This window comes from Mixophyes fleayi, chromosome 1 (assembly GCF_038048845.1).
Source record: "Mixophyes fleayi isolate aMixFle1 chromosome 1, aMixFle1.hap1, whole genome shotgun sequence".
NCBI lineage: Eukaryota > Metazoa > Chordata > Amphibia > Anura > Limnodynastidae > Mixophyes > Mixophyes fleayi.
The window spans coordinates 121,998,371-122,010,897 of NC_134402.1; the positions used below are offsets into that span (position 1 = coordinate 121,998,371).

Here is a 12,527-nt window from a genome sequence, read left to right on the forward strand (position 1 = left end):
ATTGTTGCCTGTAATAAGGCTTGCCTGACTAGGAGAAGAGACTTTGGTGATTTTGAAACAGGGGTGATTGCTGGGGTGTGTTTGGCAGGAGCTTCAGTTACCAGCTCCACTTGCTGATGTTTCACAAGCAATGTGAGAAACTATACAGAAAACAACTTCTGTTTCACTATGAGGAGACATTTATTATAATAATAAATGTAGACTTTTATCCAACTTTTAATCTGAGATCATATAGATAATGACTCTACCTCATTGAAAGTTATGTTTATGCTTAAATTTATATTGCACTTTTTTTAACAATATATCCCATTACGAAGCACGAATGTCAATATGTAATATGTGATCAATGTAAGATTATCCTATTGCAACCTGAAAAAAGCTAAAGATTTACAATAAAACATTAAAGAAATACACAACTGTATCATTATGTTATCATATTTCTTGGTCACTGAAACATACCGATCTAGGATTCCTTGTGCTGACAAAGCTTGGCTGGGTTCTAGAGGACGCCCGTTCACTGCAAATTCCATTATACAACCTACAAAGTCATGGCTTTGTACTTGTCTTTTTCTTTGTAGTATTGGTTCCAGGGATCTGATACCTCCTACTGTTATTCTGTTTGGCTGAACATCCAGTGTCCTGTTCCAAGAAAGAAGAATTATTGCAAAGCAAATTACTTTTTTTAAAAGCAATGATGATCATAGCATAAATCACTTTTTTTGTCTAGACTGAACAGGAGATATGTATACTTATAACACACGCTTTAAAATTATTTGCATAATCCTTGATGAAGCTTGATTGTTATGCTTCTGGGCGATTATGTATTGTAATCACAGTATAGTAAGGGTGACGTTGGATAGATGGGAGATCACTACTAATTCAGAAAATAATAATATACAGAAGGGCTCACAGTTATCCTACATTGTATCAGATTCAAATTCAATGGATTCGCACTTTAAGCAGTTAGGGATCTATTTATTAAATGGCGAAAACCCTATATGGGGTGTTTTCTCCAGAAATAAATAGGTGTTTTTGCCAGAGATATAGCTTCAATGGGTCACTGCTGCAATCCATCTTCTGTTATATTAGGATGGCAATAACAGAAGAAAATTATTGAAAAAATTCAATATTCTTATGATAGACTATTTTTCCAATGGGCAATTCTTTTTTTTTTTTTTTTTTTTTTTTAAATATTTGAATCTATTTTTTTACAATTTCATTTTATATTTTATTTTTTTAATTAGAGGTCTTACAGTTCCACTGCTCATGGCTAAACCGGCTGGACGGGTCATGTATGCTCATAGCCCCTCAGACTGGCCCCACAAAGTGTTAAGTTAACCCTTACCGCTCCAGATCAGTATCGCAGTGGCAGCTGAGTATAGCACGGCTGCGTCGTCAAGATTGTTTTGCCAGTATTAATAAATAGATCTCTAAGAGCAGTTACTAAGTTTGCAGAATTTATTTTTAATTTATTGAGTTATCATGAAAAGAAAACTTTAGAGGTCTTTATCATGTAAGGTTGATTCAAGTGCATATTATTTTCTCTGTAAGCATTATATTACAAAGAATCAATGTGTCTTTCCCATCTAAATATTTCATGGTGACTTCTTCACTCTTACATATTATTTGCACTTCAATATACTCCCAATCTACAAGTCATCCTGAAGCAAAAATCCTCTCAATATTATTACTATTTTTCTTTAACTATCTTCATTCACCCCGTAGTCTATATGATGATTGTAACTCCGTGCTCCTTGATGACCTTTGGAATGCTCAAGAATCCATTTGCAACATTATGATACTTAGGAGATGCATTTAGTAAATTTCCAGTGAGTTGGTGTTAATTTATATGTTATATTATGTTTGTTTATTTATTTATACCTGAATTTTTTTTAAACATTGTATAAAATTCAAAAAGAAATTAAAACTATATAAAACAATCGCTTAATATTTGTCCTTCTGTGTTAAACAACGGGACAAAATGTTGTTTTAATGTTTACTAAGTTAGTGATAAAATTGAGTGATAGAATAATTTAAATGTCCCATGGTTAATATCTGGAAGTCTTTTCAGCAAAACACTTACTGACATAGGAGAGATCTTTACAGTTCATTGAAATGAATGAGTAATATAATCACAGATTTTATGGAGTGCGATCTAATAGGAAGTTAGGGCCAGCATGTCTTGAAAATATGTCCTTATTAAAAGTAGCTGTGCCTATAGGGAACATCTTGTGAAATTTAGAAGAATTTACTGTAAAAATGTGACAGTAGGCAGATGACTATTTCACTTAACAACTTAACAGGGAGATCATGTGTTCAAGGCGTGATAAAATATCTATACACTGGGATCTCGTTAAATAATCAATTACATATGTTGTCCCTATTAAATTGCGCGCTGCCATATGGCATTAATGTAAAATAAATTTTTTGAGATTTACCAATCACTGGAAACAGCCGTAGTACTGACGGTGCAAAATCCTGGTTCCTGGTCCTCCGAGCAAGTGTCAACTGTCAGTGACGCCGCCTGCAATAAAGTTTCAGATTCAAGGTTATATAGCTGTACCAATTTTCCAGTCCTGTTGTAAAATATTATACAACAGTATTACCCAATGGAAAGGAATACATGTAAAGTCATTTTCTTTTATATAAGTTATAGATTCCAGTAATACCATCTTCAAGTACTACTTTTCGTTTTACCATTCCACACCACTTGTCACTACCGCATTCTGCATTTTGCCGAATTCATAGTCTATAATTAGAGCTGGAATGACAATGATGTCAATTCAGCTTGCTCAGTGGTTTGTGAATTCTGGATAGAAGAAAAATAATGGATGAATTCTGCACGGAACACTTGAGGCCAAATTCCGCCAGAGAAACGTGAGAACTTAGAAATTCAACAGCCAACATGGTGAGTATCACACAGAATAGTTTTTAAAATGTCACTCATCTACATTATAGATACATAATTGAAATATATATATATATATGCAAAGATGTGGGAGTGCATTTTCTAACCAAAGTTATTTACATCTTGCAAAATTATGTTTGCTAAACAAATTGCTTGCATCAGCAGATACAGATGCAGATTGGAAGCATATCAGACATGCTAATAAACAAATAGAGCCTGAGTCATTCAGGAGAGCAAAGCATAAAAAAGGAGTAACTTTATACCTGGGCAAAACTATGTTGCATTGGAGGGGAGGTAAATTTAAAATGTGGGGACAGATTTGTTGTTGGGGTAGGGCATGTCCTAGATCAACTTTAAATTTCAGTGTAAAAATAAAGCTGTCAAGTATTTGTGTGCTATATGAAAAAACAGACAGTATTTAACATATGTGCAAAATAATAAACTAATTTGCACCCCTTGTTTTATTACATGGTTTGTCCCTGAGAACATTTACTCCTTTTTTGCCCTACTTTCCTTAATGACTCAGGCCCATTGGGTTTAATTTACAATTAGGAGTGAATACAGCTTGAAGGTGCAATATTGCACATTTACAAAACCATGTTGCACTAAGGGGGATGGGGGCAAATTTAAAATGAATGGTCAGATTTAGATTTGGGAGGCATGTCGTAGCTGAAATCACAGTGTCATTAGAGAAAATGTTCAGAAACGTACGAAAGTCCCCAATTTATGTTAAAATCCAGTTAATGTTGCTTAGTTTACTGATAATTTTTGCAGACAGTTGCAACACTGTTTCAACTAATTGAAAAAAACAATTTAGAATCAGATGATGGTCATGCATGTCTAGTTGTTTAGTAACTAGAGAAGAGATGTAAGAGCTCAGACTACTATCTTTACAATCTGAATTGATATATGTCAGATCTCCTGGACAGCAAGATTAAAACAACTTTAATGTAAATGTGTTTTCCACCATCATTCAGCAGACAATTTTCTAACAATAATAATAATTTTCAAGATAATCGGCTAATTTGAGTTAAAAAATATTATGACATGCTCTTTTTCTTTGTATGAAATATCAATAATATTATTTTAAGATTCCATTTATTTCCATCTCTTGAATCTCAGCAAATAAAGTATGATGGTACTTTTATTCATATAACATAAAAATGACATATATGATATTTCATATGAAAGAGATTGTGGCATTTTTTTAATATGTGCAGACATTTTTTTAATATGTGCAGTGTTGTTATATTTCCCAATTCAGATTCTACCTATCCTTTTCTAATCTGCAATATCTCACAAGTGACAACTTAATGCTTTTACCAGTTTCCCACAAACTCCCGTTGCACTTTAGGAAATGACAGATTTGAAATCCTGTGGGTTGAGGACAGACTTATATTGTACAGTTTTACATGTGGAAATCATGGTTCATTCAAAAAAATTATATGTGGCAGAAAAACTGTAATTCAGTTATTCTTGGGTTCCACAAAAAGTCTGCACACGGCGAACAAAAAATTTAATTAAATTTACATACAGGCTCAAAAAATGTCTTTGGCTTGAAAAATTACATATCAAAAAGAGCATCTGTCGCTGTGAATTAACATTTTCTAGTTCAATGGCATAGTAAAATGAACTAAACTACCAAGCTGGCTGCTTGCTCCTTGAATGCATTTTTTTTAGTTGTGTAATGGCTTTTAATCTGTCTTCTCAGTTTTAGCTGGTATTTCCTGTGGTGACATTACTATGCCATATAGGGATGTGACTGATTAAGCAGACATTCTATCAGTTTAAAAAGAAAGATGCACATGTGTTACTTTGGAGAGGAGGACAAAGGTAAATACTGTATTTCCATCAGTTCTGAAGACCCAGCAGCAGCTTATGACCACAGCACAATAATCATAGCACTGTTTCTGTATTAGCTGCAGCCTAAATACATCTGTGCTATGGTCGCTGACCCTTTGCAATTTTAAAAGGCAACTTTTCTATCAGGGGATTTTTCTGGTCTTCTCTCCCATCCCCGTGGAGCTCCATTGCCCAACCACCACCATGTCCGAAAGGTTAAAAAAGTTAAAAAATGTATTCTACTAGTAAATCAAATATTAATTTGTAAATGATTACAGTCATTCAGAAGAAAGACAAGTTATACAATTATTATTATTTTTTTAAATAAAATAAAGAGCAGTTTAATGCCTTTGTAATTCTGCTAGCCTTGTTCTGGGCCTATATGGTATAGCCATAAATTCTGTATCTTGGTCAAGCACACAGTACTAATGATCATTTCTTTAAACTGAGTGCTATTCTCAGTGTCTTTTCTTATTCTGTATAAATATTGACTGAAAGTGAGCATATAAAATGATTGGATTATGATCACTTCCAATGTGCATGCCATACTGAAGTGTATACTACAGTGTTGCCTAACCTGTTGCACTCCAGGTGTTGTGAAACTACAAGTCCCAGCATGCCCTGCCAGCTATAGACTGACTTTCTACTGGCAAAGCATGCTGGGGCTTGTAGTTTCCCAAAACCTGGAGTGCCACAGGTTAGCCAACACTGGTATACTATGACTCTATTAAGTGTTTTATACATAATTTGTTTGTGTATCAATGTACAGAGCTGCATAACATGTTGGGCCTTTATAAATAAAGTATAATAATACAAATTGAGTATAATACACTTTGATGCACTAATCTGAACGAAAAAGTCTGCCAGGTACCGTATTTGCAAGCCAGTGTTTTCACCAATGATTTGTAATGCAATTTTCTTCATGGTCCATTTGATCACATTGCTGTTTGATCAGATTCTGTGCTTCCTGTACTGAATAATAATCCCTACATACTAGTACAATATGATAATGCCATTACAACTGAACACACGAGTCCTGAGAGTTTTGGTACTGGACAAAGGAGTGTATTGAGGTAATAAATTGCCAAGTGTCAGTCACAATAAATAAGCAGTGAAGAGTGTATGAAGCCTATAGTCGACTACACACTAGTTCATTATATTAAGAATTGGAAAATTCCTGAACTACACAGGGAGTGGCGATAATTGTTTTCAATGACCAGATCAGAATGATGAGCCCCAGATGTTCAATGGACACCTGCTTCTCTGAATGATTTCATATCACTGATTTATTAATGAATCCTTCATGTTCAGTGCCCCATAGGCATGTTATCTCAATCACAACATGTCTATATGTACTGCAAGAAAAATATATATGCATTTTACTCTTATCAATTAAAGTCTAAACATTCTAGAATATGAAATAAGAATTTTATACTTATAGATAAACTTGTGATAGAGAGAGTTATTGACTAGCAAGTATAAGTGTAAATATAGGTGTAGGACACAATTCTTATTGCTTAAACCATGCAATCATGTACCTAATCCCCCTAGTGATCTAATCTATTTTCACATGTAAAAACAAATTTTATTTCCTCGGGATGCAAGAGCAATAATAATTTATACCATGTGGTATAGGACTCGATCAGTTGACTAAAACATACAGTGCTAAAGCAAATGTTCCTGAAATCATTGTGACCATTCCTTCTCACTGCCTTAAGGTGGTGCTCACTGTCGTTGTCGTGAGTGTTAGGCACAGGCTCCCTAATCATAATGTCATTCTAATGAATATTTCTGCAAATATGTTATGTTCCTTGTTTCACTATAAACCCTGGCAGCAGGGGAGGGCTTGCAAATTTAGCCCGGGGGCAAGACTCAACAGAGCAGCCTTTTTTAAAAGAAAATAAAATGCAGATGGCCCAGTGACTCAGCCCAAGGTAGCCCACTATGGGACCGGCCTGGGGGGCAGATGCCCTCCAGCGCAGTCTGTCCCTGACTGGCAGTAGCATATGGAGCAGAGAACCGTCCAATCTGCTTTTCATATTATGCAACAAAAAATGATAGATGCTTATGAAAACAAAATCAAAAAAAGATTTGTTAACATTGCTGAACAAGGTTAAATCAACACAATTATCTATACCTAAGAGAAGATTATAAGGCATGTTTAAGTAATTTTGTGCACCAGTAAATGGTGTTATTAATCATAATGATACTAAATTATTCTGATTTACATGACAAATCTAAATATTCCTGATATATTTCATTGCATGGGTTAATGTCCACTGAACACATCACGTTAATATAAGATACTTCTATTAACTTCTGCCTATGGACAGAACTATAAAATGCTACAAACTATAAAAATGAAACAATATTTATTACCATTCCAGCTCTACGCGCAATCACTGTGTGGAAATATCCATCCGAGACTTTCTTCATTGTTGTGAGCTTGTATGTTCCACTGCCAAGATTATAGGAGAACCTCATCCTCTCCTCTACTATCTCCAGTGCAAGAAATTCAGCTGTATCACCAGTCTGGTTGTCGTAATTATACAGCAGCAAAGCATTGGCTTTAATGGTAGAAAATTTTATGTAAATATAATTATTGTTGGGATCCAAACTGGGGAACTCCATGTATGACAGTTCTTCAAATCCATAACTGTTTAATTCACAATGTTTTCCAAAGACACCTACATGAAATGAAGAAAAGAGTGGTATAAAAGAAAAATCCATTGTATTAGGTCTATACATCATCATCATCATCATCATCATCACCATTTATTTATATAGCGCCACTAATTCCGCAGCGCTGTACAGAGAACTCACTCACATCAGTCCCTGCCCCATTGGAGCTTACAGTCTAAATTCCCTAACATACACACAGACAGATATAAACTGTTATGAATTAAAAATATAATTTGTTTAGTAATATTTTTTTTTTGTGGTGCCAGCTTACTAGCCACATGCAAAGCAGAAAATATGTATAACTTATTCCAATATTTTCTATTTTTGTCCCCTTTAATGCACATGGCTGCCTTATTAGAGCTTATGTTTAAACAGCAAGGTCACATACTGCTAAGCAATGCTCTACAGCTAAGCTGCACAACAAGTAAATTATTTTGGAGTGCCCTGGTTGTCAGACGTGCACTAAATTCTATTGGAAATCACCTTTCCTTGGGGTTCTCAAAACATCTGACATTTGGGTACCATCTAAAGGAAGGGTGAGCACCACTGCTCAAGAATCTAGAATCAGCCTTCTTACTGTATGGACTCTATATGCCCTTCTGTCTCCTCACCTGCTCAATCTATGGGATACCAAAGCTCAAATGAGTGAATTGAAACTTTCATTCACAAAAGAAGCTGTTGCTTATCACCATGCTGAGTAAAAGACCAATAAGAATATTGTATAATAAGTATACTGTTATATTATTATAGTATATTATCAATCTAACGTTCACGTCTAATGATATGAATTATGAGTTCTATGTACTGACGTAATGTACAAACTATGTACTAAAATACATAGAGCCCCAGTGCTCCATTTTTGGAGCAGAGCAACAACATATGTAAAATTTAGTTATCACATATAGCGCAGCTTTGTTAAGAAAATGGAGCATAGCTTTACAACCGTCAGTGGTGCTGGCTGAGCTCTGGCCAGGGTGGAGGGAAGAGAGTAGAGTAACACAAGTATTGTAATGATAACAATCATTCCACCTCCAGCCACACCTCCGGTGCACAGCCGCGCAAAGCAAGAAAGAGTGGAAATGTTCCGCTGTTTCCTCCATATTTGCATGATACATAGCCTTATATGAGTCTTGCAGAGTATTCTTCCATGTTCAGAAAATATTTCAATTGCTTGACACAAGTGAACTGTAGCCCATATCATAGTTGTAACCCATAGCAAAGTGATGTTTTAATTGACACTTTTTAGCATTAGAAAATAAAAGCAAATATGTGATTTATTGCAACAAGTAACAGCAATTTCTGCACATTTTATTTGTTCGAAAACTTCTGCAGATGTCCCCCACTGTAAGTGTTCATCAGGACTTTTCACTGGTTAAAATTGTTTGAAACAACAGAAGTCTGTATTGAAATGTGTTTAGATAAAGGAATTTTGCTGAATGTCCTTCTAGCTCTTTCTATTGTTTTCTTTTTGTTTTAATACCATTTTGGGTCTTAATTTGATGATCATGATGAGCTGAAGCGAATAACCATAGGGGTAATTTGGAGGCTAGAATCAGGTAAAGAATACATTTTATGTACAAGTAGAGATGGTCTCACTGTGCAGGTATTTGTTAATGTTATTCTTCCTTTGCATGCAAGTCAAATGTAGCTTCCTGCACTTCATTAATCATTTTGTGTCTCTCATTCCTTCTGGTTTTTTAAGCTTACTTTCACATGAAAACCAATGGAACATTTTCAAGCCAGAAAGTTGAAGCTGCTTCATTTTTCATGTAAACTTGCTGTGCCTGATCTCTTCTTTAACGTATTATCCAAAAAGAAAAAAAAAAATCTGTTTTAATGATGCACAAAAGTTTGGGGAAGTTGGCTTACCTTTTTATACAGCCCCATTAAACCTTAAATCCTGTTCTTATAAATTTTAGTGAAGTGTATCAAATAATCTAGTTAAAATTCTAAAGCAAGGTCATCTGGAAATGTAGAGGTCTGACTTATCTTGAACGGCAATATACATTGCTTTATTTCCTTGTAAATCCTGATGGTATCAGAGTATGGTATGAATGAACAGCCTAGACACTGGAGGTTAACGATGAGCCACTGTAACTATCCCTTTTGTGATGTCATGACCCTATGTTTGCGCAGTTGGTATAAACATGCACAGGTGGTTAGTCTGGCAAGATGTCTATTGAGAGGGGAGTAACTTTTTGCTCCCTATGATGGGAGTACATGGGCAAATTAAGGTCTTTCATGGAAAATGTGGCCACAGTCAAGCTCCTAATTCTGTGTACATAGGCAGGAATGAGGTTTCAGTCTGTGGGAAAATATATTCTAATGGACTTCTAAGAGTGGAGACTGAGCAGTATCCCCAAACAGGTGTTTTTAGTAGTGCAAATGGCCAGTTAGGTATGCTATATAGGAGTGATGCCAATAGGCCATGGACTAGTTGTTCTATATAGTGAGGAATTTAAGCAACTTGCTGTGCCTGCTGAACGAGGCCTCACCTTGGAAAAGAAGCTGAAGAGCATGGCCATGCCTCTTATTGTCAAGTTAAGTACAATTATTTACTAATTATCTCTGATTTATTTATTGCACCCTGGAGTTGATTTTTCCATAATAAACCAGCAGTAAAACTGCAAATTTGTGTCTGATTGTTGAATCAAAAGTCTTGAAAAGCTTTAAAAGAACCTTGAACGTGTGTAGATATCATTCCATACTATTACAAGGAGGTGGTGGTGGTAATAGGGACCTTGGATGACTATTTTCAGTGTGAACTCTTTCTGCATTATTAAGGTGCATTTCATAGTGGAAGCTCATTATTATGTTGACATAACCCAAAGTAAGTAAGCGAGGTTGTAGATTTTATTGTTCACAGTTTTATTTGGTTCCTACTTTTTAAACTAAGGAATACCCATCAGCGGATGTACAAAGAGCAAGTGGCCAGGACACAGTCCCTTACCAGACTCCTAGTCTGTCCTGGACAATCGGGGTGGAGCAAAAGTGAACGCAGAATTACCTGGTTGTAATCTTTATTGGAAACTTTATTCAGACAAAATAAAGAGATACAACGAGTAACAAAAATAGTGACTTTAAAAAATAGAAAGTTAAAAGCATAGGGCTCAATCAGAAAGGTCGTATTTTATATGGTTTGTACTTTTCATCAGTCTACTTGTGTAGTGAAAAGTCACTTCTTGAGTCATGTCCCTACTTCTTGAAAACCTCAATAACATCTTAACTATAACTAATTATCTGTCTGTCTCTACATTCTTCCAAGATGCACTGATCACCAAATTGATAAATAAGGTTGTATCCTCATGGAAAAGCTGGAAGGCACACACCAACACTTATGAGGTAATAGATCTCTGGCTTTCAAAGAGAATGGAAACAAGTGATTTAACGGAGTGCTTCTTCCAAGATGTATGAAGACATAGTTCTAATTATTTAAAGACATCTTTAACTTTCTCGGCTGATTTCTCTCCAAAAGTCGGTCCTATTGGCACATCACAATATTCTGGTTCCAAGTCCATATTATTCAAAATTAAAAATGAGCTGCATTAAAGTTGATACAGAATCTGACTTCATTGTTCATTGTACTTGTGAAGTGCGGACAAATTCTTAAATTGTGTGGAAGAGTTTACCTTTTGTTTAGGATGGGCTTTTAAAACCTGCAGATTTGTAGCTATCTAGCCTTGAAGGAAAATAATTGTTGCCATATATCTATGATGATGATGATGATAAATGTGTACAGTCATTTTGATTATTGTTTTGCTATACTATTCCATTATCCTGCATTGGCAAGGAAAGTTGCAATCTATACAATACTATACAATACTAATACAGTACTAATTGCAACATAGCGAAAAGCTGCAACGTTCAATAGTATTTAACAAAACATCATAGAAATAATGTAATGACTGCTACGCTATGCATTCATCTTATCTTGAGCAAGGATTGGCATGCTTGGTGCAGTACTTGGGCTATTGCTGAGCATCCTGGGTAACAGCCCAACCATCCCATTCACATTTTATAAACATATCTTTTCTTAGTGTTGCTTCCACACTAATTAAATGACTAAATCAAAAGATAATAAAGAGTAAAGAGTAATAAAACTCACCAAAAGGGCAATAACAGTAGTACCCATCCACTCCACTTTGGCAAGATCCCCCATTGAAACATGGATTGCACTCACAGTAATTTATAGCAGATTCACATAGTTTGCCTAAGATTGAAGAAAAAAAATCAATTTGGTATTTATAAAAATAAAATAATAATCAAAACAAAATGAATTACTTTGGAAACTAATAAAAATAACTTTTGAAATATCCACCTGCATATGAACAATCTGAAAATGAAAACACTGAATGTGTGCTAAAGACACATCTTTAGCCAAATTAAATTTACATTTACACATATAAAAATAATTATTACTTAATTAAAATGTACCAATCGAACACAATGAAGACATTCCTCAGCATTAGCCTGTAGATACCAGTTACAAGCTAATTTATAGGCTGATTATGCCTGAATGACATCAGTATTCTCAGTGGTTCCACCCACAAATGGCTGCCTTCACTGTTGTATGTTTCTTGTCCACTTTTAACACTAGGGGGTATATTTACTAAACAGTGGTTTTGCAAAAGTGGATATGTTGCCTATAGCAACCAATCAGATTCTAGCTGTCATTTTGTTGATGGCACTAAATGAATGAAAGCTGGAATCTGATTGGTTGCTATAGGCAACATCTCCACTTTTTCAAACCCGCAGTTTAGTAAATCTAACCCTAAGGTGTTAAATAACTAAGGTTGGAAATATTAATTCTGTATTTTGCCACGCTATTTTGAGCATAGTAGGTTATCTATATTTACAAACGTATTAAGCCACATATTTCTATTCACATAACACCATGAGTAAAAAAACAAACAATCCAAAAAATAAATTTTTAAGATAAATCATATAAGCCTTCACCCTGAGAATTTGATCACTACATGTATTTCTACTCCAGGAACCATGTTTGAGCAGATTTTCATTTTAACGTCCAAGTTATAAGATAATGGCAATTCCACATGTTGAGAAATTTACAGACCATCAAACTGAGTCAGGGAGT

General features: G+C 35.0%; 1 protein-coding gene across 1 annotated transcript in view; it reads right to left on the reverse strand.

Annotated features, from left to right (window-relative positions):
* FAT4 (FAT atypical cadherin 4) overlaps positions 1-12,527 on the reverse strand; it is a 182,148-nt gene that overhangs the window by 10,197 nt on the left and 159,424 nt on the right. Inside the window, exons 10-13 of the mRNA XM_075200053.1 lie at positions 11,538-11,642; positions 7,130-7,437; positions 2,439-2,524; positions 460-639 (exon numbers count right to left, since the gene is read on the reverse strand). Coding sequence (XP_075056154.1) covers positions 460-639; positions 2,439-2,524; positions 7,130-7,437; positions 11,538-11,642 — 679 coding nt within the window. The remainder of the gene's footprint in view (positions 1-459; positions 640-2,438; positions 2,525-7,129; positions 7,438-11,537; positions 11,643-12,527) is intronic.